This window comes from Antechinus flavipes, chromosome 3 (genome assembly GCF_016432865.1).
Source record: "Antechinus flavipes isolate AdamAnt ecotype Samford, QLD, Australia chromosome 3, AdamAnt_v2, whole genome shotgun sequence".
In the NCBI taxonomy this organism is placed as follows: domain Eukaryota; kingdom Metazoa; phylum Chordata; class Mammalia; order Dasyuromorphia; family Dasyuridae; genus Antechinus; species Antechinus flavipes.
The window spans coordinates 254484145-254510198 of NC_067400.1; the positions used below are offsets into that span (position 1 = coordinate 254484145).

The 26054-nt window shown below is 32.2% G+C and overlaps 1 protein-coding gene across 1 annotated transcript in view; it reads right to left on the reverse strand.

The window, feature by feature from the left end:
- Positions 1-26054, reverse strand: part of IFNAR1 (interferon alpha and beta receptor subunit 1) — a 46140-nt gene that overhangs the window by 16597 nt on the left and 3489 nt on the right. The window contains exons 2-9 of the mRNA XM_051984951.1: positions 15899-16022; positions 9011-9195; positions 7418-7575; positions 7141-7282; positions 6528-6639; positions 2751-2950; positions 2494-2648; positions 1304-1451 (exon numbers count right to left, since the gene is read on the reverse strand). Of these exons, the coding sequence (XP_051840911.1) occupies positions 1304-1451; positions 2494-2648; positions 2751-2950; positions 6528-6639; positions 7141-7282; positions 7418-7575; positions 9011-9195; positions 15899-16022 (1224 nt within the window). The remainder of the gene's footprint in view (positions 1-1303; positions 1452-2493; positions 2649-2750; positions 2951-6527; positions 6640-7140; positions 7283-7417; positions 7576-9010; positions 9196-15898; positions 16023-26054) is intronic.

The window sequence follows — 26054 nt, forward strand, 5'->3', positions numbered from 1 at the left end:
AGGCTTGAAGTAAGGATGAAAGTTCCTAAAAATGAGCACTAATTAAAGGGGAAGCACTTAGGAAGTAATGAACATTCTTCATTGGGATGAAGCAGAGGTGATTTTGTTGATTTTGTCAAAGAAATTCTTGGTTAAGTCCATTCAAATTAAGGTTCTGCTTGAATAGTTTATTTTATATAGAAAACATTTAAAAGAGTTTTTTAAAAAAAAAAAACTATAGAAAACCTTATTTAAAAGTAGCTGTGTTATTTAACAAACTTAATATTTCATAAGCTATTATCACTGTTAAACAACTCCACTATGTCTTTTAAATTAGTTTTCTATTAGGATACAGTATATATTTTCTTCTCACAGAGTCATATTTTATTCCACATCCTAAAAATTAACATGATTTCTCAGAAAGATCTTATTATGACCTCTTATATTCTCAGTCAAAAAAGTATACTGATCTCTAACTTATGTCTATAGAGATTACAGAATTACGGAAATAGTTCTTTAAAAAGCAAATACAATTACTGCTCCAGGCAACAAAATGAGACTAAGAAATCTTATACTAATAATTACATTAAGAAACAATCATGCAAGAGATTTTAAAAAGCATATAAGTTAAGTCAGATACTAAGAACTTAAAAAGAGAAAGCAAAAATATGTGAATTTTGGTTGAAATACCATAGAATTCACTGATTAACACAATGGAGTCAATCACAGATCCATAGAATCACGATGAAATACACTACACCCTGCCAGATAAGAGAGGGGCTCAACTCAGAGCACAGACTGAAGCTATTTTTTTTTTTTTTTTTGGCTATGACCCACATGGAAATTTGTTTTGCTTAACTATACATATTTGTAACTGTTTTTATTCTTTTTGCTTTTTCCATGGATGGGAGTGGGGAAAATAGGAGGGAAAAAGTCTGGAATGGAACACAAAATAAAAATGACTTTAAGAAAAAGAAAAAAAGAGAAATAATATGGAGCTTAAAATCCAAGATAACATTCAAATAAAGCATGTGAAGGACTCTTTCATACCTATTAAATGACAGAAAAAAATGACTAAACACTGTATTTAAGCAAATTCATAAATATATCATTAAAAACTACCTGAAAGATTTATGCTTAATATTAGTTCACCAGGTGTTGTATATTTGAAGGAAGGAGAAAAGGGAACATTTTTTAAAACACTTATCAATAATCTAAAATTATTTTTGTTCTATGAGACTGTGGGTCCCTTTGTATATTTGAGTAAAATAATTTTTATTGAGTTCATTTGCAACACAGATACATGCATAAAGTCTCCACTGACCTGGTATTATTTTACTGCATACAACATTGCCAAATTGAGTGCTTTTGTTGCTATCATCATCAAGAAGTGCTCTGACTTTGAAACAATACAGAACCAGGGGCTTCAAATTAGAAACTTTAAGTAATTTCTGTTTTCCCTTCATTTTGTGCTGTAAAGAAAATAAAAGTTTGTATAAACATTTCAGCATAGTAGTCAATTCTCAATTATGTTGATGTGAAATATGTCTTTTGTGGATAATTTATATCAAATATTTAATTCCAAATTGATCTCTATTTAGCCTTCAGTTTGGAGTCAGAAGAACTAGTGTCCAAATACTTTATGAGTTCAATGGCTTTGAACAAATCACTTAACCTCTTTGAGGCCTGTTTCCTCTCCTGTAAACTGGGAATGATTATAGTTAATACAGCCTACCTCACAGGATTGTTGTGAAGATCAAATATATAAAGTACTTTATTATTATTTACTTCTGGTCTAACTGCCTTTGCATTAGGTGATAAGTACTCAAAGAATGCAAACTGCATAGTTTGCACACAACTATTAAGGTTAGAAGTTAAATTTGTCCCTGCCAAAAAAATAATAAATTTGTGTAAACTTAGTGATATCTAGCTTTGAAATTCATCATCTTTTAGCATTTTGGATTAATATATTTCTTTTTTCAAACATGGTTTACTGAAAGCTGACAAATTCTAAAGAGAAAGATGTATACTACTGAACAATGGATGATGACAGTGGATTCAGAGGATAAAATTACTATAACACTTAAATTTGCTCAGATTTACAACAAAAGGTAAAAACCAAATTTACTATTCCTACTTATCAGCATCTTCAGAGTCTGCTTTTCTGATTCCTATTTCATAGCGGAAAAGCAATAAGGTGAAACAGATTAATTTATGTCCTATACTATCTATAGTACCATTTTCTCTACTATGATTAAATAAGTTAATTGTATAGCCTTAAAGATCAGACATTACTCCAAATTTACTTCAGATTTTTGGAATGCAAACTCCTTGAGATTAATTCTTGAGATCATTCTTTATATTTATATCTCCAGGCCTCTGTACGGTATCTGGGCATATAGCAGGCACGATAACATAAATGCTAGTTGGTTGATTTTCCTAGCTCATAGTTAATCTAGTGTTAAAATGAACTTTATAACCTTTTACATTAGAAATAGTATTCATGTTTTTTACCTCAATATTTGAATCATTTTCCCAGTAAGTAACTTCATAAGTTAGTGAATAATCATGACCCAATAGCTTTTTTTCAGATTCTCCTGGAACAGTAATGTAGACAAAGAATGAATCCTCATTGGGTTTCACTTCTATGCTTGGAGGACCTATTCTGGCTAGATATATTTTATGGAGAGAAACAAAATCTGATTAGAAAATAAATAAAACTCAATAATGCTCATATCAGTAATGGAAAATTATAACACTAATCTACTTACCTTTTGTTCTAGTATCAAATTTTTTTTCAGCAGACCAAAGAGATGTGATAGTTCCATTCAAAGCTTGTACACGTAGGTAATAAATTCCATCTGTGGTGATTACTTTTGATAAGTTACAATATTTATTTATGATATTTTCACAAGCAGATACAGTTTTCCATTTGTCTGAGTAGTCAGTTGAAATTCTTTTAAAATAACCACTATGAGACAAAATTGAATTTACTTTTAAAAAGTTCAACAGTATCAGAATTTAACATATTAGACCTTTATAAAATTTAGAAATAATTTTACTTGTATCATTTATTTTTACCATTTATTAATATAAGTAAATCAAGAATCCATAAATCAGATTTTTAAATGTCTTTGATAAGATATCCCTGACTTATTTTCAGTTTCTCAAAATTTCTAAAGTGTTGACCATTTAGTCCTTCAAAAATTTCCTCTCCAAATTTTAAATAGTTATGTGCCTACTATGTACACACCACTGTCTTAGGCTTTAAGAGATATGCCTTGTCTTCTTAACATTAAAATTTTATTATTCATAATTCACTTAACTGGAAAAATATAAAAGAAATTTAAATAAAATTTCAATGATGCTTTTGTAAGTTTAAAGCATTTATACTTCTAAATTTATTAAAGTTTAAAAATGCTCTAAAACCTTTGAGAGGCCCTAATTTTTCAGCTCCAGTCTCTCTTCTGAGGACTAGTTCTAGGCACTAAACATTTTGAACTGGATGTCACAAAAGATACCTCAAATTCAACATACCCCAAAGAGATCCATTATCATTTCCCCAAAACTATCTCTCTTTAAAACTTCCTTATTATTGTGAGGGGCACTAGCATCCTTCTAGACTTATAACTTTATTGCTGTACTTGTCTTATCACACACATTCATTCTACATAGCTGATTGTTGCCCAATGTTATTTCTATCTCTACAACATCTCTAGTATATATTTGCTTCTTTTAATTCACCCAGGCTTAATTCTCTTTAAGCTTTCATTATCTTTTACTTAAACTACTGCAATAACTTCCTAATTGATGTCCCAGACCCAAGTCTTCCTTTACTCTAATTCATCCTCCCCTGCTCCTAGTGATATTCCTAAACTACAGATTTAACTATATCACACTTTAACTCAATAAATGCAAGTAATTCTGTACTATCTCTAGGACCAAACAAATCCCCTGGACTTTAAAGCCCAAAGCATTCTGATTCCCTTTTTATCTTCCTACTGTTCTTATGCTTTACTCCCTCCCCTCGATGAACTTTATGGGTCAGCTACACTGGCTTACTTGCTGTTCCTCACACACAATGCTCTTTCATCTCTCATCTCTATGCCTTTGCTTTGGTTGTCCCCCATGCCTAGAATGCTCTCCAACTTAATGCTCTTCACCTCTACTTCTTAAAATCCCCTCTTCCCTCAACATCCTGCTCAAACATTACTTTTTACAAAAAGTCTCTTCTATGCTACAATCTATGGTTACTTTTTAATCTACTTTCTACCGATCATATTGACCAATGTGTTTATAGGTTTTCCTCCTTGTTGGAAAATAAGCTTTTTGAGGGTAGGGACTATTTTAGTTTTCTTTTTCTATCTTTCTGCCAGTGTCTAATACATATTAAGTGTTTAATTTTTTGCTGATTGATACCCCAGCCATTCTAATTTTAGATGGTTCTGGGTATTTGCCTTTTATTAAGGGAAAAATCAGTAATTTCTACGCATCGCTACTTTTCTACTTCTTACCTTGATCACACCTCTGACTGTTCTTTTAACTTCTACATTACCTTTCCTTTCTGCTTCTTTATTAATCGTGGACCTCAAGACTCAATCCCTCACTCCCCTATCCTACTCTCTCTAAATTCTTTCTCTGTGATCTGATCCTATCAGTTTCAGTTGTTTCTGCTATGCTGAGGATTTAAATCTACATCTTTAGCCTCTCCCAACTAATCAAAAGTATTTGGGTCCACATTTTGTCCCTCTTTCCTGATCCCCTCAAATTCAATTTGATCTTGTCTTTTATTTCTCAGATGGCCCCAGGCCCTCACCTATGCTTGTCCCCTGCCATCTTCTTGAAGTGCTGCTCTATTTCTGCTACACAACCTTCCAGAAACCTCCAAAAATTTTTGGCCTGAAAAAGGTAAGCTATTAACTTTTAAATCTTTTGCCCAGGACTTGTGCTACTCTCACTGAACAGAGTCCCTTGCCTCAAAACATACTTTTCTATAGTTCTGTTCCAGTTATACCTTCCTACTGAACCAAACCTCAGAGACCATAATTGGTGGAGTTAAATTCTTGCCAGGGACAACACTATTTTATTTGGGGAGAGCCATCTATGTTTATTTAGCCTCAGACATCCAGCCATGCTTCACTCTAGCTATATTCCTACCATGCTTAATGAAAACTTTCTCATGAACTCATCTGTCCCACTAAGATAGCTTCCTTAGTTTATAAAGTTATTATTCATTTATCTAGCTTCAAGACCTTAATAATATATGATTTGTTCTTTTCCCTCATCCTTTAGATATAACTGTTCATAGAATTCCATAATTGCTTCCTTGGAAATGTTATTTGTCCCTTTCTTCTGAATTTCAATATCATCCCATTACTCAATTTAGACTCTAATTTCACACTAGCTTCCTAAATGATCTCTGCCTTTCAGTTTCTTCAAAACATATTCATCCTACATGCTGCTGCACATATTTTAATTCTTCTAAAATAAAGATTTTATTATGTATTTTATTCAAAATCTCTCAATGTGAAAATGATAAATTCAAATTTGTCTATAAAGCATTCAAGTTTTTGCATAATCTGGAGCCATCCTACATAGCAAAACTTCTCTCTCATTACTCAACAAAAATACTCTGTCCAGTCAGTCTGGCCTTCTCATTGTTTTGTCTCCAAGCTTACCAAAAGTGTCTCAAACCTCAAATTCCACTTCCTCTACAGTCATTTTCTGACCACTTTAGCATACCAAGATCTATACAGTCACCTTCTATTGCATTTACCACATAAATTACTTGTCTTGGAGATTAAATTACATATTTTCAATTAATATACTATTTTTTGTATGTTCTGTTTCCTAATCATTGCATGACCAAATCCTCAGAAATATCTTTCTCTTCAATAGCTCTATTGTTAAGTATATTACGGGTAAAGCTTAAAAGCACATGCCAGTAACAACCACAAGCACCAACACCAAAGTGTGATTATACTTTGATACGTGTAAAGTTATATTTCCTTCCTGTGTATCTGTTTTCAAACTTCTCTTCCATCTTGATTCTTCTTTTTCTTACTTCCCTTTTTTTGATTCACCATTCTAGAACTTGACTAACCCTTCTTTTCTTTGATTCACCTCATTCTCTTTCCTCTTCCCCTTCCCTTTAATGGATAAGTTTCTCTTCTCTCTTCATTCAATTCTTTCCCCAGTGTCTTGTTGCTGCTCAGTCAGCACATATTTTACTTGAGTTCACATTTGAGCTTGGTTCCCTCCAACTTAGGAAAATGGGAAGCACAATGGCTTCAAATAATAGTGTCATAATTATAACAGTTCAAGAATTTCATAAAAGAATCAACATTTAAAAGTTTTTTTTTTTAATTTAAAAGTTTTAAAAGAAAAAAAACCATGATTTAGTGAATGATGTCAGTTCAGATTGTGATAGTAATAAGTGAATCAATAAAATTGTACATATCAAGACTTCGGTTAGAAAATAAAGTATTAGCAAGAAGAACATAACACAGAGACAAGAGAAGTGAATAGAACAGGCTTGTCAAACTTACAGGAGATACTGAACTTGAAACTTCATGTTTTCATATGGATAATTCCATTTAAGAATATAATTATTTATAGGATCAACATCTACATTTTCTGGACGAGGTAATTTACGTTTAGCTAGAAGGTCAAATAATATGCAAAAAAGTTAAATTTCCATTCTAGAAAAATGACAAATAGTGCTAACAACTCTATTCACTTTGACTATTTAGCAAGATATACTGCTTAAGCATCATTATCAAAATGTCATAACCCAACAATACTAAAACACTTTTTTTTCATAGTTATAACTTTTTATTGACAGACTAAAACACTTTTAAGATGACATTTTATGAAAGGTTTTATCTTTCATAAAGATATCTTCTTTCTGTGGACTGGGAAAATGTAAAAAAACAATCTTTTTTCTATGTATATGTCTTTAAGGGAAAATTTTTTGTCTTCTAAAAAAAAAGCCTGTTTTTTTTTTTTTTTTTGACAAGAAGCAGTAAATTACCTTCAGATAAAATCCCAAATCCAGACTTTTAAAAATTATGTAAATACTGTTATTATCTAGTGATCTTGTTTTTTTTTTTTAATACATACATATCTCCTACCTGATCTAAAATAATATTTCTTTCTTACCTGTAATATTTACACAAAATATTGGATTGTAGGAACCAATTTTTTTCAGTATAGGTAATCTTGCTTGAACTTTTAAACAATAAGTGGTTTCTGGTGAAAGATTGTTAATTTTATCTCTGGAAAAAACATTATGACGGATTTTCTGCAATGAGAGAAATTTATTCTTTTAAAAATCCACTTTTGGAATCTAATTTTTCACATGTTTTCTATTTCTTTTTCTTCTCAAAAATCAACTGTACTCTCACATCAAACTTTTAGAAACCCAACCATTACTTACTTCTACACTGGAAGAGTTTTTCCAAATAATTAAACTGCATGTAAAATTTGAGATATCAGTAGCCCACACACTACTATTTGCTGTTCGTGGAAGAGAGATGTTTACTTTTATTGATGGATCTTCAGCTTCTAATTGTACTTCTGGAGGACCAATTTGTGCTGGAAAGGCAAAAGCAAATTTGCATATATAGTATTGTATATACATTTACATAATTACCTATATCAAATCAATAATTTTATCAACATGACCAATAATTAATGAGAAAGATTAAAAATGGGACCTATGGTAAAATCACTATTTTAGAGTTGTTTATGATGAAGTAGTAGCTTCTCTAGGTATTTATGTAGCTATATTTTTGGAAAGTACCACCTAGTTGAGAGATGCCAATAGCAGAGAGTATAAGGGATTTAGACTAAGTTTCTAGACATACTCTGGGCCTTTCAAAAGTAATTTAGAATTCAGCTCCAGGGAATAAACTATTTTCTAGTAAAAGCAACATAAGAGGAATATTTAGAAATAAAAACACCAAAAACTACAGATGAGAGCTTCATGCAATCATCCTAGAAAACTGAAAATGGCACCTCTAGAATCCCAGGACTGCAGCATCAATGCCAGAACCTCACTCTTAGTATTGGATAAACCTGAAAGAATTTTGCATCTAATGGTAAGGTAGATGATCTGGGAGTAAAGAGTGATGATAACATTCTACAAAAGTCTCGCTCAATACTCTGACAATGAATATTCATGCGTCTTAGCTATAATGAATAAATAGAAAGACAGATGAATATAAGTAAACAAGGGTAAGCTAGCTATTTTCTAAGAACTTTCTTCAATAAAATGACCTTTTTAAAAAAATCATGATTTTAAATTAATGACATCTTAATAGTAGGGGAAGTCACTTAAAAGAAGTTTCCTTGATATGTAATTGCTTCCCCTATGGTTTCTGAGACAATAAAATGTTCATAAGCCCTCAGACATTTTTTCAAAATACATGTTCTATTTCATACTCAAGTATTTCCTATCAGAATAACTATACCATAGAAGAACAGAGCTTCACAAAAACAATTTTAATTAGGAATTGACATGTTACTACCAAATTTTGAAAGGAGATAAATGACCAATTAATTTCATGCACATATCAAAAGCATGACAATACTTTTTAAAATAACTTTATTTTTCCAAATACATACAAAGATAGTTTTCAATGTTCACCTTTGCAAAACTTTGTGTTCCAAATTTTTCTCCCTCTCTCCCTTCTACTACCTCCCGTAGACATTAATCCATCCAATATAGGCTAAATGTGCAATTCTTCTAAACATATTTCCATATTTGTCATACTACACAAGAAATATCAGATTAAAAGGTGAAAGAAAAAAAACAAGCAAACAAACAACAACAAAAACAACAAAACTGAAAATACTATACTTTGATCCACCTTTAGTCTCCACAATTCTCTCTCTGGATGCGAATGGTTCTTTCCATTACAAGTCTATTGGAATTACCTTGAATCACTTCATTTTTGAAAAAAGCCATGCATGACAATACTTTTTAATAAAAAATTATACACAATGTAACTTGGAACTGGTTCCTTACCTATCTGAAATGGTGCAAATTGGATAACATTCCACAATGATGTTTCTTGTCCTTTTTCAGATCTTATATGCTCTCTAATTTTTTCAAATATATTTAAATTAGTTAAAGTAAAGTTGTATTTGGTGCCAATGATATTGTGACATCCAATCAATTCGATCCAATTGTTCATCTTACTAGATCCCAATCTTTAAAGTAAAAAAAAAACAAAAATAAAAGTGTCAATTAAGTATATCTATTCATTAAAATTAAGAAAGCTCTAGTACACTAATGTTACTTTAATAATAATTTCTATGAACTATTTGTGTTGCTATCTATAAATAAAAATAAGACAACAGATTGTCATAGAATTTTTTTAAATTACCTTGAAGATAATTTGCAAGAAAGTCAAATATTTGTATTAGATAAATACTGCTCACTACAAAAAAAATTACTGCATATGATGTATACAAAGATCTAGAAGATAAGCGGTAAACATAATTTAGCACTAAAATTTTTCAATGACGCATCATATATGTAGACAAATTTTAAAAAATTATATCATTTCTAATAACCAAGACCATGAATCAACATAAGCTGGATGTAGTCAAACAGGAAATGAAAAGATTAAACTATGACATCTTGGGTATAGTAAACTCAAATAGATAAGAATGGGTGAATTTAATTCAGGCAATCATATACACTTTGGGTAAGAACCACTTAAAGGAAATGGGGGAGCCATTTTGAATCAATACTCAAAAATGACAAAATGATATCTGTTCAAGTTCAAGACATACTGTTCAATATCACAGTAATAAAAGTTTATAATCCAACCCCTACTGCTGAAAAGGTCTGCAAAGACCTACAACATCTTCTAGAAATAACACTCCTTCATCCCCCCCAAAGTCACATTCATCATAGGGAATTGGAATGCTAAAGTAGGAAATCAGACAAGTTTGGCTTTGGAGTATAAAAGGAAGCAGAACAGATACTAATAGAGACTTGTCAAGATAAATCAGTAGTCACAGCAAACACTTTTTCAATGTAAAAGGTGACTATATTAATATCACCAGATAGACAATATTAATAATTATACTGATTATATACTTTGAAGCAAAAGGTGGAGAAGCTCTATACAAGATATGGAGCTGACTGTGGTTCAGATCATGAGCTTCTTATTGCAAAATTCAGACTTAAATCGAAGAAAATAGGAAAAACAATCAAGCTATATAAGTATGACCTAAATAACATTCTTTATGAATATAAAGTAGAAGTGATGAATAGATTTAAGAGATTAGATCTGATAGAGTAACTGAAGAATTGTAGACAGAGGTTCACAATATTGTGCAGGTAATAGTCCTTTTTGTAGGGGCAAGGCAGTTAAAATTGAGTGGGTGACCATCAGTTGAAGAATGACTATATAAGATATGGTGTATGAAGGTAATAGAATATTATTATTCTATAAGAAATGAGGAGTGGGCTGATTTCAGGAAAGCCTGGAAAGACTTGTATGAACTGATGCTGAGTGAAATGAGCAGAACCAAGAGAATACTGTACATAGTAACGACAAGATTATGTGATGATCAACTGAGCTGGATTTGACTCTTTTCAAAAATACACTGATTCAAGGCAATTCTAATAGACTTGTGATGGAAAGTGCTATGCACATGAAGAGAGAGAATTATGAGAATGAATGTAGATCAAAGCATAGTATTTTTGCTTTTTGCTGTTTGTTTGCTTGTTTGTTTGTTTTTTCCCTCCTTTTTGATCTGATTTTTCTAGTGCAGCATGATGAACATGGCAATACGTTCAGAAGAATTGCATGTTTAACTATCAGATTGCTTGCTGTCTTGGGGAGGAGGAGGAAAAAAGAGGGAGAAAAATTTACAACACAAGTTTTATGACAGTAAATGTTGAAAACTATCTTTGCATGTGTTTAGAAAAGTAAAAAATACACACATATAACAGGAAACAGTTACAAAAAACATTACAAAAAAAAGCAAGAAAACAAAATCCTATCTGATGAAACTTTATAAATAGCTGAAGAAAGAAGTAAAGGGAAAGGGAAAGGAGAAAAGGAAAGAAAAATTCCTCTGAATGCAGATAAAAAGGCTCTCTTAAGTGAGCAAAGAAATAGAAGAAAACAATAGAATGGGAAAGACGAGACCTCTTTAAAAATATTAGAGATATTGCATTTCATGCAAAAATGGGCATGATGAAAGATACAAATGATATGGACTTAACAGAAATATAGAGGTTATAAAGAGGAGACAAAAATATACAAAAGAACCATAGAAGAAAGATCATAACATTACTCATCACCAATATGGTGTGTTAACTGATCTAGAGCCAGACAACCAGGAGAATGAAATCAAGTAGATTTTAGGAAGCACTGATAACAAAAAAGCTGGTAGAAGTGACTGACTTCCAGCTTAGCTGTTTAAAATCCTGAAAGATGGTGTAGTCAAAATGATGTGTACATTATATCTGATAAATCTGGAAAACTCAACAGTGGCTAATGTTGGATTAGATTGGAAAAGATCAGTTTATGTCCTAGTCCTAAAGAAAGGCAATGCTAAAGAATATTCATATTACTAAATAACTGTGCTCATTTTATATGACTGCAGCCATGAAATTAGACATCTGCTCCTTGGAAGGAAAGCTATGGCAAATATGGACAGCATACTAAAAAGCAAAAATCCCCTTGCTGACAAAGGTTCAGATAATCAAAATTAAGTTTTTTCCAATAACAATATATGGTTCTAAGAGTTGGACTATAAGAAAAGCCGAGCACCACAGAATCAATGCTTTTGAATTGTGCTTCAAAGACTTTTGAGAATCCCTTGAACAGCAAGGAAGTCAAATCAGTTAAAACTTTAAAAAAATTAATTCAGTCTATTCACTAATATGTCAAATACTGAAGCTGAAGCTGAAATATTTGGACCACATAATAAGGTGGGACTTATTGGAAAAGATCTTGATATTGGGAAAAATTGAAGGTAAATAAAAGGGAAAGATGGCAAGGGATGAGACGGACAGATAATATCATAGAAACAATTAATATAAACGTGGACAAACTTCAAGTGATAGTGAAGGATAGAAAGGCCTATAGTGCTATGGTTTATTAAAGTCAGATTCAATTGAAAATTGAACAATAATAACAAAAGCAACCAAGTAAATTAATGCCAATGATATATTTCTTTGTCAGAAACATCATTATTAGAGACAGAAATAATTTAAGAGCTTTAATAGTATATTCCAGAATATCAGATAAAGGAGAATGACAATTACAAAATATTACTCAATCTAGGAGAAGAAAGTATTATTAAAACAACAAATAGGCATTGAGAAATCCATGTTCAATGAATAGGAGAAATTACTCAATTAAATTTGATGAGTTGGAAAAAGGGATTAACTTGCATGTATATATACATATCCACAAATATAACATAAATACACACATATGTATTCACATCCCGGGTCTTAGTTATTAAAGTTTAAATAAACACAGCTAAAAAAGAATATGATTGCATGCTGTCATATTGCATATGTAAGCATGATAGTTAATACTGATAGTCAAAAAAGGGTGAAAAAATGGGGTATAACCTCAAAAATGACAAAACCATATCTATTCAAATTCAAGACACGAACAGTGTGTTCAATATCACAGTAATACAAGTCTATGCTCCAACCACTGTTGCTCTATCCATCCAAGTTCATGTCTCAAACTAAGCAAAAGACAATCTTTAAATACTTGGTTTTTCTAATGTGGATAGTTGGGGCAAACTTTCAAGGGATTATATATCTCCAGAAAGCTCTGCAATGTTCTGGGATTTGATACAATCAGTAATATGTCATTTACAAACAGAAGCATCTGAAGGATCTCATCATCCATAGGGAATCTCCTTTTAATTTGGATTCTTCATCAGATCTTCCCGATCACTGTAGCAAACACTGTACACCAACATACTCTCCTTATTTGATGTCTCGCTTGATATTTATGTTATAATAATAATATCTAGTATCTACATAGTGCTTAATGATTATTTTCGTTGCTCTCTTAAAGGATCTTGAGTAATTTTAATGCATATTGGAGGGACCTTCTTCTAATAGATTTTAAGGTCATATTTTTCTTTCTGAATCAAATACTATTTTAAAATCAAATTGGCACGAGATCTTGTATTCTCTGTATTTTTCAGGACAATAATGTCTTATTGTACAATACAGCTTGTGAAAGCCTGACTGTTGTTCATTAATATTCTTATCAAACATGCTCTTAATTTATATATAGATAATTCTCTTTGTATTTAGATTTGATGATGGACAGATAGGTATCAATTTTTTGGCTGTCTCCAGACCAGATTTTTTTTTTTTTTTAAATTTTTTATTTAATAATTACATTATATTGACACTCGTTTCTGTTCCGATTTTTTTTTCCCCTCCCTCCCTCCACCCCCTCCCCTAGATGGCAAGCAGTCCTTTATATGTTGGATATGTTGCAGTATATCCTAGATACAATATATGTTTGCAGAACCGAACAGTTCTCTTGTTGCGTAGGGAGAATTGGATTCAGAAGGTATAAATAACCCGGGAAGAAAAACAAAAATGCAGATAGTTTACATTCGTTTCCCAGTGTTCTTTCTTTGGGCGTAGCTGCTTTTGTCCAGACCAGATTTGTTGTGCAGATAGTTAATCTGATAAAGATTCTCTTTTTCTTTATCTTTTTGAATATTACTTCTACTTCCTCATGCAGCTTAGAATCTAAATGTAGTGATTTCTCCATAATCAATGATGAAAAAAAGATTAAAGAAATACTGGGTTTTTTTTTTCTGATTTTTTTTGGGTCTACTTCCTCTTTCCTCCCCTTATTAATACCCTAATTTTAATATGCACAGCTGTTCTTTAGCAACCCTTGCAGCCTTTTTAATAACTTGTCTTCTATTCTTAAGTTCTTTAGAACTTGGTTCCTAAGAGTTGTAACAGAACATTTTAGATAAGAAGGAAAAACAATTATGTTCTTCAAACTTATTCCACAAACTTTTCTTCCTGTCTCCTTGTTTCAGAGGCTCCATTTATGAGGTATCTGTGCAGGACACAGCTGCTATCACAGAAATAAGATGATTTCTAGACTGTCCATGTTCTAGACTGGGAGGACACTAAATATATTCTTGATAGAAATAGGTAAGTTAAGAGGAAGAGAGAAGGATTTTGGGGGAAAGATAATGAATTTTGTTTTGGAAGTTTTAATTTTGAATATTTTAATTTTAACTTAGTTATTTTAGTTTTGTATAAAGCAGAATAATTGGGTGAAAAATTCTAATAGGTTGCTGGAAAAGTGGAACTATAGTTCAAGTGAGAGATAAGAGCTGAGGATATATTTCTTTAGAACTTTTAATATTTTGTATATATCAATGCTATGTTTCTTATCTGTGTTTCTTATCTGACCAAACTACTGGCTTTTCTCATGATATATTTCTAAGAGGCATTACCTCCCTGGGTTTCAGCTTTCTCATCTCTAAAATAAGGTGTTTGGACTAACTTTTCTCTGATATCTTTTCTATCTTAAGATATTTTTTGTTCCTTTCTATAAGTAGTCAGCTTTGACCAAGCAACCACTAGAGGCTGAAGGAGTCAGAAGGAAAATAAGGAGTGACAGAACAAATCCATAATAATTTAAATTTAGATAATTAATAATTAAACCAGCATATATCTGAACATATGCCCAAGAGTCATTGGGATCTTAATAAAGTAATAATAAATAAAACTAATCTGAGGTGTCAGCTAGAAGAAAAGTGGCTAGATAGCATAATTTAAAAATATTGTCACCTTCTACAGGAATCTCTCTCTCTTTCAGGTTACCTTCCATCTACTCTGTATATATATTGAATATGCCTATTTATTTCTATGTTGTCTCTCCTTTTGGAATGTGGGTTCCCTAAGAGCAGAATCCATGTTTTGCCTTTCTTTGTATTCCCAGTATTGGCACATATTCATTGTTTAAGAAAAGCTTGCTGACTGACTACATTGGGTCTACCCATGTTAGGAGTTAAAATCTTGACAGCCTTTCTTTTGAATCAATCAGAACCTCTCAAACCCTCCAGGCAATTATTTTAGTGCTTTAGGTTCCAAAACCTCCTCATTGGTAGAAGTTTTCTATTTGGTGCTTTATACATTGATGCTATGAGAGGTCCAAACCAAAATAAAGAGAAACAAATCAGAAAGATACAGTTGTACATAAAAATTATTCTTGACTACTTCTTGAACATTGTTTTGTTTTCCTGTATATAGGTTTTTAGTGGTCTTAAAAATCATTTTGCTTATTATTGGCTTTGCTTGGGATTTAGTTTGTTTTAATTGTCATTCTTGTTTAAAATTTTAATTTATGTGATCTCATTGATGGTATTTTAAATTCATAACAATTCATAAATGTGCATAATTATTGAAGGAAAGCTGAAATTTCTCAGTTAAAAAGAGAGTTATGCAGGTGACTGAGGCCTATTTCTGAATAATCTCCATCCAGTTGCCTCCACATATATCTGCAAGGCCTGCCAGAGGGAATCATTAGTATTTGTAGACAACTTGGTGCAAAACCTAATTGCTGATAATGGAGGTGGCATATCTAGATCAATTCATGGAGATAAGGTTGTGGGTAGGAAATGGATAGAAAGGCTTGAGAGTTCCCAACTAAATTGAATCCACGTTTTATTCCTTTATATCTAACTCTAAAAAATGATTTTTCTAGGATCTTGTTTTGAACAAGATGACACATAAGCAATATATGTAAAAAAAATTTTTAATTGTAGAAAAGGGAAAATATTCTAATAATAAAATTAAAATATTAGCATGTCCCACTTTGCTCATGTAAAATATTCAGATAATTCTAGCATATCAGAAAATAAAATACACACATACTTTTGGTAATATGCTGAAAAAGTAACATCGCTTGTAGGCTCATTGTCCCAGTTCCATTTCAGGATAAAATTATGATCTATAATCTCAACGCTTACATTTTGAGGAGTCTTTAGGGTCTTTTCACCTATGAAGGTAAGAAAAAGAGAGAAGAAAATTACTTACATTGTCCAAAGAAACAAAAATCAAATTCTGCTAATATTCACCTCCCCTTCAATTATAATAATATATACATATATCCCCACAATTCCTTTAGTTCCTAAAGTATAGCAATATTTAAGAAGTAATAAAGAACATTTCACTCCAAGAAAGTGCTTTCCAGTAACATCTCAATTAGAGCACCCTTAAAAATTTTTTGTTTTGATTGCATTTATCTGAAACCCTAATTTCCAAATATACCCCTCCTTTAATCATTGAGTCATCAGTTCTGGCAAAGATTTTTAAAAAAAGGAACTGTTCCAAGAAAGAAATACATAAGCTATCTAACATTATATATATTTAACACCAATTCTGCAAAGACAGGAAGGAAGTTCATTTTATTAATTCTCCTCTGAGGCAAGCTTAATTCCTACAATTACACAACATTCAATAAAAGCCCTTCTTTCAGCTATTTGTTCAGTTATCTGCCTTGAGCTGACATGCAGATCTAGCTTTTACCATAGTGAAAGTATATCAGCAGATTGGTGCAAGCACAATATTGGGGCTCAAGAGATTTTAAATATTGTGTTTTGTCTGATAAAAGCTGGGAAATTACAATAACTGATCTTTAATTGTCACAATTTTAAAAAAAGGTAGTCAACTAAAATAGCAACCAAGTTTTGGTTTTGTGTTCTGTATATATTGTATTTATGTGGTTTCCGGACAGAATGCTCTCTCCTTGAAGGATTTGTTCCATTTTGTTTTTGTAACCCCAGAATTAGTAAAGTATTTATCACACAAATGCTTAATGAATGACAATCTTGTACCTAATTGCATAGTGAACTCTTAGTGAATGTTGACTTGATAATCACTGACCATATTTGAACAAATGTATCTCATTTATAAACCAAGTTAGGAAATAATTTTTAAAAGATAAGCAAAAAATCCCATCTGAAATGAGAAATAATAAATTATATGTTGTACTTTAATGGCCTTCTCAATTAGTCCTGAGTGTCCTCACCAATTAGAATCAGCTCATAACTTCACAAGGATTTACCCTTAATTCTTCATAGGTTCATAGGTTTTTCACCAGGAAATCCAATCTCTCTATTTCTTAGTACCCCCTTCCAGATTATCACCCCAGTCTTCCCTTCATTTTCTTCCCTTTATAATTTTGATGCTATAGTTAACAAGTTCAATTCTAAACTGTCTTTTGTGCTCAGATTTCTCATCCTTCATCCCTGTCAGTATTCACATCTTGCCAAACCCCATCATACCTCTCCGATCATAATCTGGTGCTGAATGTAAGTAAAGAATGTAGATTTACTACAAAGGTTATCTAAGTTCAACTGAGCTCACCACAGTAAGACAATCCTATCCTTATTTTTCCACCCTATTATCTATAAAAGCTATTACAAATCTCTTTGCAACTTCCCTCCCACACTATCCCATCCCCCTCATTTTCAGCTGAGGCCATCTCATACTTTACTAAGACAACAAACACCATTTCTTGTGAGCTTTCTTTCTCAATATTCATTTTTCTAAGATTTTGAATTCCAAATTTTTCTTCCTCCTTCCCTTTCCATCCCCCCTCTACAAGTCAGCAAGCAATCTAATAGAAGTTTATACATGCACAATCACTGAGCTTTCCTTATCACTGTCTCAAAAACTTCTTCAATACCATATTCCATTCCCTCCTCTTTCATCCCTTTCTCTGATGAAGAGATGGTCTCTTTACCAATGACAACTTTTCTATGAGCAATTGATGCCATCTCTTCCAGTGTTCTTATCTGTCTCTGGGTCTTTGTACATACTATGTCCTCCATATTTGAAATGCATTATTTCCAAAACAACTCTAAAGAAGATCTTGTTTCCTTTAAAGTTTAGCTTAAATATCACTTATTAATTATCACTTAAATATCACAAACATCATTCACCCCACCCAGTTATTGTGGTAAACTACCCAAATATTCCTTTGCAGATATTTTGAGTTTAATTTTCTACATACTTGTTGACTGCCCCCAATTGAATATAAGTTCTTTGAGGTAACTTCTATTTAATTTTTTTCTTTGCCTTTATAGTACTAATGAGCACAGTATCTGGAATGCTATAGATATTTAATAAATGCTTATTAAAATATAGAAAAGACAATATTAACCCTCAAATGCTCAAAGGCAGATTATCTAAATTACACCACTGATTATTTAACTTGGAGTCATGAGGAACAAAATTTGAATCTTCCTTATACTTTCCCCAGCTGTGCAACAGCCGGCAAGCCAGTTAATTTCTGGCCTTAGTTTTCTCATCTTCAAAATGAGAATAATAAGAGCACACACCTTATAGGATTGTTGGAGGAACAAATGAGTTGGAAATGCATTTGCTTTCTAGACCACACAGAAGTTTTGTGTCTAAGGAGCAAGCAAGACAAGAACTAAAGAATCACCAAAAAAAAAAATTACTATTGACAGTGATCACTAAGAAGGTCAAGAATCTTGATGAAGAATATTCCTCAGCTACCACTGTATAAATGCTATTATTATTTTTATTACATGAGCATCTCTTCTGTGTATTCTCAAATCATATCTGATCTTCAGTTCAACAAGAGCTAGCATGGAAGAGGTCTAGGCAGAAGTCTGTACCATCCTTTATCGACATCTGGCTCAATCATCAGGAAAACTTCAACTGTCTCTGGTCTGTTGTTTCTCTTACTTAGGTATAAAGTATATAGACAACAAATTTATAATAATAATGATAATGAATCCAGCAACAATTCTTTCAAAGTAAGGACATTAGCCCCTCTCTTTTGATTCTGTTCTCCATTTCAGAAGTGCATGATACATTTTTTTGGAGTATTTTTTTTTTAGGTTATACATATACATTTATCTTTTATATGTTTTTTATTAGAGCTTTTTATTTTCAAAATATATGCATGGATAATTTTTCAACATGGACCCTTGCAAAACCTTGTGTTCCAAATTTTCATCCTCTTCTCCCCATCTCATCCCCTAAATGACAAGTAATCCAATATATGTTAAACATGTTAAAATATGTTAAATAATACACACACACACACATATACATATACACATACATTTATACAATTATCTTGATGCATAAGAAAAATCAGTAAGATACAGCCATGACCCTATATGAGGTCTCATATCTGAATTGAGGGGGTCACAAAATTATGTTTTTTTTATCAGCAAATGTTTCATATGCCTATATATCTGGGGTCACATAAAAATTTCTTAGGCAAAAAGGAATCAGGAATAGAAAAAGTTTAAGAAACCCTGGTGTAAGAGATGTCAGAAATAAACATCATCCAGTCATTGTTGTTAGAATCTCTTCCAAAACAACTTAAAATGGTTTGAGGAAACAAACAAACAAAAATAACCTCTTGTTAATTGAAAGCCCTTCAGCTCAAAAATAACTTCATTTTTAAAATACTCAAACCTGAAATCTGTGACCTTCAAAATCCTAAAAATATTTGATGTTAAAGAATAACTATCTCCAGGAGACTTGATAGCAGGCTTTATACTTCAAATAGAAACAGTCAATTATTTTTGACAACTTTGGCAAAAATAAATTGTATTTTTTAGCTCCCAAATAAGAAACAGGTTTAATAACGCAGATCTAATAAATGAATAACAATTAAAAACAACTGCCATAGCCTTTGAGAACTCAGGGTCACTTCCACAGAAATTCTACTCTAATATTTCAATATGTCAACAAAGTGACTCTTGAATTCTTAATGATGTCAGCAGAATATAAGTTCAGATAGCTATTGAAGTTAGGTGATATGCTGGAAGTACTTCAATAGTACAGTTCTGGCAACATAGTGCCCAAGATGCTGAGAATGAGGAAAAGTATTAAAAACATCAAAATCAGGTTGATTACTTGATGATGAGTGCTTTAGTCACACGAAACAAAAGATACAAAATGACTCTTAGTGCTTAATGAAAAAGCCCGCTTCAATTCCAGAACTCTCAGGTGCTATCAGAATATGGACCTAAGACTCACACAGTTTTTAGACATTCTCTAGATAATTAAGAATTAGTATTTTAAATATAATTTGCACAATAATCAATATTTTTAGGATCTGAACCACAAACAATTATTAACGTTACCTCTATAAGACCAGAATACAAAGCAATGACTGTCAAGTGAAAAAAAGACTTAGAAGTTCTTCTTAGAGAATCAAATAGGAATTATTTAATTTTGTGGCCTTGGTTAACAAGAAACATTTCATGAGTCCTTTGGCAATCTTAGCCTTGTGGTGTTCATGATGAACAAAACTACACATGACCACTATTGGGGGCAATTTATGGACCATTATCTATTGTCTACAATGGTCAAAAAAAGAAATTTGTGAAAAACCTGATGAGGTTCTCACAATTAAATCAGCATACAACTTTATATATTGAATTCACCTTGATGGTGACTTCATGAGGATGTTGATGGTTAAAAAAATAAAGAAAATTTGGTTCAGATTAAGAAATGCATTTGGCTTCTAGACCACAGAAGGGGTCCTCAAACTTTTTAAATAGGAGGCCAGTTCACTGTCCCTCAGACTGTTGGAGGGCTGAAACTTTGTTTTGTGGGCCTTTAAATAAAGAAACTTCATGGCTCTGGGTGAGCGGAATAAACATCCTCAGCTGCCACATCTGGCCCGTGGGCCGTAGTTTGAGGACCCCTGACATAGTTTTCATCTCTAAACAGCAAGACAAGAACTAAGGAATCACCAAAAAAAAAAAAATTAAATAAAATGTCCTATTGACAGTGACCACCATGAAGGCCAAGAATCTTGGTGAAGAATCTTTGACAGCTAGCAAACCCTGCATCTGCTTAAAGAAAAGCATAAAGGGAAGTCCACAAACATTTATTAACCACTTACTATGTAGCAAGCACTGTGCTAAAGATGGGGAATAAAAATATAAGCAAAAAGAAATACAGTCCTTGTTTTCAAGGGGGTTACATTTTAATGGCGCTGAAAGGTGGAAGGTAAGTGGGAAGAAAGTAATAGAGGAGGAATGGGAGCAAGATTTTGAAACCTGGAACCCAGTAAATTAAAGAAGATAAAACTGGCATAAAACTGAGGCACCAGGAGTAACTCAGTAATTAGAGAAGGAGGTGGGGCTTTAGAGAGGGATATTTCAGATTGAGAAGGATGCAAAGATGATTGGATGCAAGGATGATTGGATGTTCCAGGGTGAGAAAGCCACAACAACTGAAAGAAGTAACAACTCCTATTTACAAGAAACACTTGGTTGGCATTTGTTGGTTGGCAGGCATTACCCACAAATGGAAATTGATAAGAACAGTGATACAGGTATAAAAAGATCCAAAAGAAAGCAGTCTTAAAAAACTAGAGCTGTGGATGGTTAACAACGTTAAAGGCTGCAGAGAGATCAAGAAGGGTGAGGATTGAGAAAAGGTAGCACTTGCAGAGATCATTTGGTGAGACTTTCTTGTGCCATTGCCAAGGCACTGTCAAAAAACATAAGATTGCTTTGGCTAGATAAATGACATGGCAATCCTCTGTGATACAAGAGAATTCAGTCAAAGAATTGAGGAATAAAAGGAACTGGGACATGATGGTAATATGTATGGCACTGTATTAAGTCTGAAGGAAAGGATTTCAACATCCATCTGGAACCACTTCTATCTTCTAGAGGTCATCTGGGACAAAAACCAAGACAATGAACTTGAATAGCCTAGTGAATGAAACAAGAATATCCCAGCATGCACTATCTCTGGAGGAAGAAAACTCAGTTAAAAACCTTGAGAACAAGCAGACAAACTAAAAGGAAAGGTATTAGTAAAGAAGGAATAAATGACCTCTGCATCATAATATAAACATAATAAATATCACAAGAAAAAGGAAAATGAATCAATATCTAATGAGGCAGAGGAGGCTGGGTATTTGCTAAGAAAGAATAGAACTGCAAGAGGTTCCCAAATAATTTAAAAGAGAAATAAGAATTGTGAAAGGAGAATTTTTGGGTGGCATATCAGAAATAATTGAAAAAATTGAACTTGGGTCAATGGGGTCAATCTTACACAAAAGACAAAGAACAATTATAATGCAAATACATAAGTAAAGGACAACCTGGAAAAAAAGAAACAAAAAAGTAATAACATTAAATATTTTTATATTTCATTTTATTTTCAGATCTGTATTCTCTTTTTCTCTCACTTCTCTCCTCTATTAAGAAAGCAAAAAAGTAGAAAGTCCATTACTAATATGAAATCATGCAAAACAAATGTCTATATTAGCGTATTTATTAAAAACAAAAAAAGAAAGATTTAAAAAATATGCTTCAATCTGTACTGAGTCCAACAGTTTTCTTTCTAGAGGCAGATAGTATTTTTCATCATGAAATTGTGACAAGTCATTATATCAGTTTTCAATTTGTTACAGTTTCAATACTGTATAAATGCTGTTATTGTTACTGTGTAAACTGTTTGGCTAGTTCTGTTCATTTCACTTTGCATCAATTCAGGTTTTTCTGAAACTATTTCTTTCAATATTTCTTACAATGCAATAGTATTAAAGAATTCATATAAATATTTTTGCAATATGGGTTCTTTTCCTTTATTTGATCTTTTATTGTAACACTAAGCAGTATTGTTGGTAAAGGGTATGCATAGGTCCACACTTGCTTTCCAGAATGGCTGGACTAGTTCACAGCTCCACTAACCATGCATGAGTATACCTATTTTCCCTCCACAATCTGTTATTTTTCTTTTCAGTCATCTTAGCCAATGTGATGGGTAGTATCTCAGAATTGTTTTAATAAGTGTCTTCCTAATTATTAGTAATTGAGAGCATTTTCTCCATATAATCATTGATAGCTTAGATTTCTTCTGAAAAATCTGTCCATATCCTTTGATCATTTGCCGACTGAAGAAGAGCTTTTATTCTTTTTTCAAAATAAAATAATAGCTTTTTATTTTCTAAATACATGCAAAGATAGTTTTCAACATTCACCCTTGCAAAACCTTGTTTTCCAATTTTTTTTTCTTCCTTCCTCTCCTCCTCTAGACAAATAGCTCTTATTCTTATTTGTTGAGTTTCAGCTTGAGTTTATGTACTGAGATCCGGACAACCCAGCACTTAAGGCTAATTACCGATTGGACAATACTCTATAAGCATATACTTGGAAAATGGCCCTTCCCACTATTCTGTGCTGGCTCGATAATTACATACAGAGAATTGTAGGAGGGACTAGAAGGTGGAGTAAGACTAGCCAGGGTCACTTTGGCTGTAGATAAGGAAGAAGGAAGGTCAGGGAGATTCTGCTTCCATCCAATTCATTCCTACTCTAAAGACCAAGAATAAAGACCGAGGACTTTTGCTTATCCTGACTCTGGCTGATTCTAAGGTATCCAAGGTGTTAACATGGTCATCACACTTATTAATTTGATTCAGTTTTCTACATATTTTAGAAATTCTACTATCAGAGAATTATTCTGCATGAGAATATATCTGAAACCATGGGGAATGGAATAATGTGTTCTGCAGAACAAAAGTGCTCAAGATGCACCCAATATGACAATCCCCAAAGATCTGAACCTAACCATTAGTTTAAAAAATACATATGTTTAATTAAAAAATGCCCCCCCCCCATATAAAATCAAACCTGAACAAAGTGTTAGCTTTATAAACATTCCATAGAATAGAAATTTAAGAAGGGTAAATATATACAACAACCAAAGAAAGCAAAGGTAACAAAATAAATTATTTCAGGAAAAAAATAAAGCTAAAAAGAGGATACATATGAAGTTAACAATACCATTAAATAATATCCAAAAATTTAGTTTCTAAACTGTGCTAAAGTAGAAGATTTAATTTGTATTGATGAAATCCCCACAATTTTTCTTTAAAATACACAAAGGGTGAAAGTACAAGTCATTAAAAAAAAGTGATATTGGAAAAACAGGGCTAAAACATGACGGAGTAAATTTTACAACACCTTGCCTATAAGTGAATCAATTTTTTTTTGGTGGGATTAAATTGTATAAGAAGATGATGTTTAAAAGGAAAGGGGGAATATATGATGAAATCTAATCAAGACAAAGGCTAAAAATGAGGGGAAAATAATTCGAGTAGATTTTCAGTAAGAAAAGGAACTATAGGATAACAGATGAGGAAGAAGAGAATTTGAAAGAAGGCTTAATAAAAATGGAAATCCTATTTATTTAGTGGGAGGAGATCTCACTGACGAATATTTCCAATGGGGAAGAAAGATATTCTTTATATGAATATGAGGTTCTTATAAAGTATATAAACTTGAGGAATTTGGTACTTAAGAGAAACCACTCACCCTGTCCCAGGAGAAAGGGAATCAGATATCCTTTGAGCAACTGATACCCAGAAGAGTGAGAGAGTATGGACCCTATGGGGAGTTTTCTTAGCAAATGGGAGAAAAATGATCATGATGAGGGGAAAGAGAAGTAATCAATCATACTAAAGGGACAATATCTTCTTTCTCATCTGTTGGAATTGGTTTTTCTAAAAGGGAGGCACAACAGAAAAAAATGTTTTGGGGTGGGAGGAAACTGCAAGATCCACACAACAATAATATAGAAACTATTTAGAACAGGGATGCTGTTGAACTTTAATTTCATGAACAGAGACTAAAGACTAAATAAAAATAAGGGCTATGAATCAAAATAGCTTTTGATAAATTATACTTATGTTTTAAAAAATCCTACAAAATACCTCAGGCATAGATGGATTTTTTAATCATAAAAAATTATATCTAGAATAGGATCCTCTCAGGAAAAAAACCTGTAAAGTCCTCCATGAACTCAAGCAAAGTGAAAGGTACAATATACAAAGTAATAGCAATGTTCTGGGATGACCAGCTGTAAATGACGTTGCAATTCTTAGCAATACAATACAACGATCCAAAATCCTATCTCTACCTAGAGAAGAAACTGATTGTATCTGCATACGGACTGAAGCATACTCTCTTTTCTTGAGGATTTTTTTTCCTTGAATGGGAAATATATGTTTTCTTTCACAATATGACTTTTATGGAAATGTTTTGCATAGCTTCACATATGGTTTCTTAATGGGAACTGAATAGGGGAATAAGGAGGAGACTTAGGAGCTCAAAAAGTTGTAAAAACAAATGCAAAAAAATTTTTTTAATGTAACTGGGGAAAATATTAATTAAATAAATATATATTTTAATAGTGTATATCTAAAACCAAAAACAAACATCAGATGCAGAAAGGACACACTATAAGCTCCTCCCCACCCCCCCAATCCACAGGAATAAAAGCAAGAATGCCCACTCTTCCCATGATTATGAGACATAATTTTGGAAATACTAGTAATAATAGTAAAACAAGAGAAAGAAATTAAAGGCATAAATACAGGGGAAAAGAGAAAATTTGAGGGAGAGGCAGATAGATAGTGTAGCAAGTAATAGCAGACCAGCCATGGAGTCAGGAGGACCTGAGTTCAAAACCTACTTCAGACATCTGACTCTTACTAGCTGTAATTCTGAGTAAGTCATTAACCCCAATTCAGTCGCAAAAAATTTCTCCCCTTATCCCCCAAATTTCAGGGAACTAGCAGAAATTGAGGCAATACCTTTAGTAAAATTGAAAGCTATAAAATATAACTTCAAAAATTAACTGCATTACTATGTAATAAAAACAAAATTCAAGCTGCAGCAAAAAAAGGAAAATCTCATTCCAAATAACTAAAACAAAATATCTGAAGATTCACCTATAAAAGCACACAAAATACTTGTAAGGAATAAAGTTCAAAGTTCTCCTTAAAGAAATAAAGTGCTACTTAAATAGCTGGAGGAATATATTTAGTGCTTGTGTTGACCTATTCTAATCTAATAAATATAACTTACTACAAAAAGTATAATTTATTTTAATGCTATACCAATTAAATTATTAAAGATCTACTTTATTGACCTTAAAAAAATAATGACAAAATTCATTTGGAAAAATAATAGATTTAGAATATAAAGGGAAATAATGAAGAGGGAAT